Source organism: Brassica oleracea, chromosome C5, assembly GCF_000695525.1.
Source record: "Brassica oleracea var. oleracea cultivar TO1000 chromosome C5, BOL, whole genome shotgun sequence".
Lineage (NCBI taxonomy): Eukaryota > Viridiplantae > Streptophyta > Magnoliopsida > Brassicales > Brassicaceae > Brassica > Brassica oleracea.
The window spans coordinates 21734030-21736955 of NC_027752.1; the positions used below are offsets into that span (position 1 = coordinate 21734030).

Sequence of the window (2926 nt, forward strand, 5' to 3'; positions counted from 1 at the left end):
GCACCTACAATAAAACCTAAGAACACCACATTATCTGTTCCAAAAGAGCATTTACCAAGACTTACAAAAAGTCTTTCTTTCCTAAGAATTTCAAGAACAGATTTCAAGTGCATCATATGATCATCAAGGTTCTTGCTGTAAATGAGAATGTCATCAAAGTAAACTACAACAAAATGACCAATGTAGGATCTCAAGATGTGATTCATCAAACGCATGAAAGTACTAGGTGCATTAGTAAACCCAAATGGCATCACAAGCCATTCATACAATCCTAGTTTGGTTTTAAATGCAGTTTTCCATTCATCACCTTCTTTCATCCTAATCTGGTGATAGCTACTTTTCAAATCAGTCTTAGAGAAAACACATGAACCATGCAACTCATCAAGCATGTCATCTAGCCAAGGAATGGGATGCCTATTCTTTACCGTGATGTTGCTGATGGCACGGCAGTCCACACACATGCGCCAAGAGCCATCCTTTTTGGGTACAAGGAGAACTGGTACGACACAAGGACTGAGGCTCTCCTGGATGTAGCCTTTCTCAAGAAGGTCACCAATCTGTTTTTGAAGTTCCTTGGTCTCTACCGGATTGGTACGATAAGTTGGTTGGTTTGGTAGAGATGCACCTGGAACAAAATCTATCTGATGCTCAATGCCTCGTACTGGTGGCAATCCCTTGGGATTCCCATCTGGAAAAACATCAGAAAAATCCTGCAAAACATCTAGAAGCTCACTCGGAATCTCCGGTGCAAGGTCAGAAGAAGATGAAGCCACAAGAGACCTTAATACACAAGTAAAAGAAATGGCTTTTGAGAGCAAAGAGATTTCCTGACCTGACTTTCTTTGATAAAGAAGTTGGAATTTCTTTTAAAGGATTCAGGTTTATCGGGTTTGGGCTCTTTGTCACGGTTCCTCTTGAGTTGGATCTGGTCTTGGTGAACCTCCAAAGGTGTCAAAGGTACCAGTGTGATCTTCTTTCCTTTGTGGTCAAAGGAGTGTCGGTTTGTGAAATCATCATGAACAGCTCCCTAATCAAATTACCATGGACGGCCCAGAAGAATGTGGCAAGAGTCCATAGGAAGAACATTGCAAACAACCTCATCCTCATATCGTCCAATGGTAACGGGGACTGTGATTTCTTCCTCCACATACTGCTCGCCAGCCTCATTGAGCCATTCCAACCTGAAAGGACGAGAAAGAGGCCAAGTAACAAGCCCAAGTTTCCTTACAAGGGTGTCACTAGCCACATTAGTGCAACTACCTCCATCAATGATCAAAGAACAAACTTTTTTAGAAATTAAACAACGAGAGTGAAAGAGATTCTCCCTTTGTTCTTTGTTGTGAGTTTTGGGCTGCACACTCAAGGATCTTCTAGTGACAAGAAGTGGACCGAAGGCTGGGTAATCAAGCCTGTCCTCATCGTCAAAGATAGGACCAGAATCAGCATCAAAGGACGGTCCAAAGCAATTGACCAAGTGGTCGTCCTCCTCATCGAAAATGGGATCATCCAAGGTCTTCCTAGCAACAAGTAATGGTCCACGATGGGGATAGTCAAAGGCTTCCTCTTCCTCATCAAAGATAGGACCCAGATCCTCCTTGTCCTCCTTTTCATCCTCGGACTCAACCTCACCATTCTCCATGAGAATCATCACCCGTTGGTTTGGAAAATTCTTTGCATAGTGTTCTAGACCTTGACACTTGAAGCACCTGATGTCTCTTGCACGTCCAGAAGTCTCTACTGCTTTTCCTTTGTCAACACGAGCAGGAACATCAGTCTTAAAAGCATTATGTGTTGTGGTAGAAGACTTACCTTTGTCTTGATGGCTGGGTTTAGGAGCATAGGCCAGTTTTGAAGCAATGGCCGGTTTTGAGTAACTCCTCCTTTTGACTTGCTGGTCAATCCAGATTGCCTTGTGTAACATCTGCTCAACACTACCATACTCTTGAAGCTCCATACAATCTTGGATGTCGCGGTGGAGACCTGAAATAAATCGTGCCATTGTGGCATCATTAGGCTCATCCACATCTGCCTTGATCATCAAGATCTCCATCTCTTGGTAATAGTCTTCCACGGACTTGGTACCTTGAAGCAAACGTCTCAGCTTTTGGTGGAGGTCACAGTGATAGTGAGTAGGCACAAATTGTCTCCTCATCAGCATGGTAAGCTCATTCCATATCTCAATTGGTCTTTCACCTGTTCTCCTCTTGTGAGTCACAACTTGATCATACTAATTAATAGCATAGCCAGAAAATTCAGTAGCAGCCAATCTAACTTTCTTAAGATCAGAGAAGTTTTGGCAATCATAAACAAGTTCAATCTTTCTTTCCCACTCAAGGAAAGCATCAGGATCGTTTTTACCATCAAAAGTTGGAATATTCAGTTTCAATCCTCCTAAGCTATCATCAACACGATCAGTTCTAGCAAATTGATTGATATCACCTTGCTCTCGGTTTCTATGACCTCTTCTAGGTCGGTAGGCTGATCTGACTTCATCCTCTTGGAAATCCTCCTCTTGGATCTCATCATCGGACCGGTTGTGCCTCCTTGGGCGATCTCTCCTTGCTCCGGTTCTAGGATGAGTCTGTCGGCTGGCCTGAAGCTCAACAAGCCTTCGATGGATCTGATCTAAACCTGGATTCATCAAGTTAGTCATAGAATCATTCAAAGCTCGCATTTGAAGGTTAGATAATCCATCAACTGAGTTTCCGGGTCGGTTTTGTTTCTTCTCCACTACTCATTGTTCCTGAAGTTTCTTAAACACAAAACGTTATATAAAAACCTCACACTCTCAAGTATTTGATCCTCACCGACACACGTGTTTCTCTCAGATTTTGTAGTGATTACACAAACAAGTTTCCACTCAAGGTTCTAAGAAAAACAGATCAAAGAATCCCAATGGACAAGTCCAAGCAAACACAAGGGAATT

General features: G+C 42.7%; 1 protein-coding gene across 1 annotated transcript; it reads right to left on the bottom strand.

Annotated features, from left to right (window-relative positions):
* Positions 1-318: 318 nt before the first annotated feature.
* On the bottom strand, positions 319-2653 carry LOC106344776. The gene is made up of 4 exons (XM_013784086.1): positions 2273-2653; positions 1041-2227; positions 426-780; positions 319-333 (listed from the first exon to the last, which is right to left on the bottom strand). Exons 1-4 carry the CDS (start codon positions 2651-2653, stop codon positions 319-321), a joined length of 1938 nt encoding a protein of 645 aa, XP_013639540.1.
* Between the last annotated feature and the right edge of the window lie 273 nt (positions 2654-2926).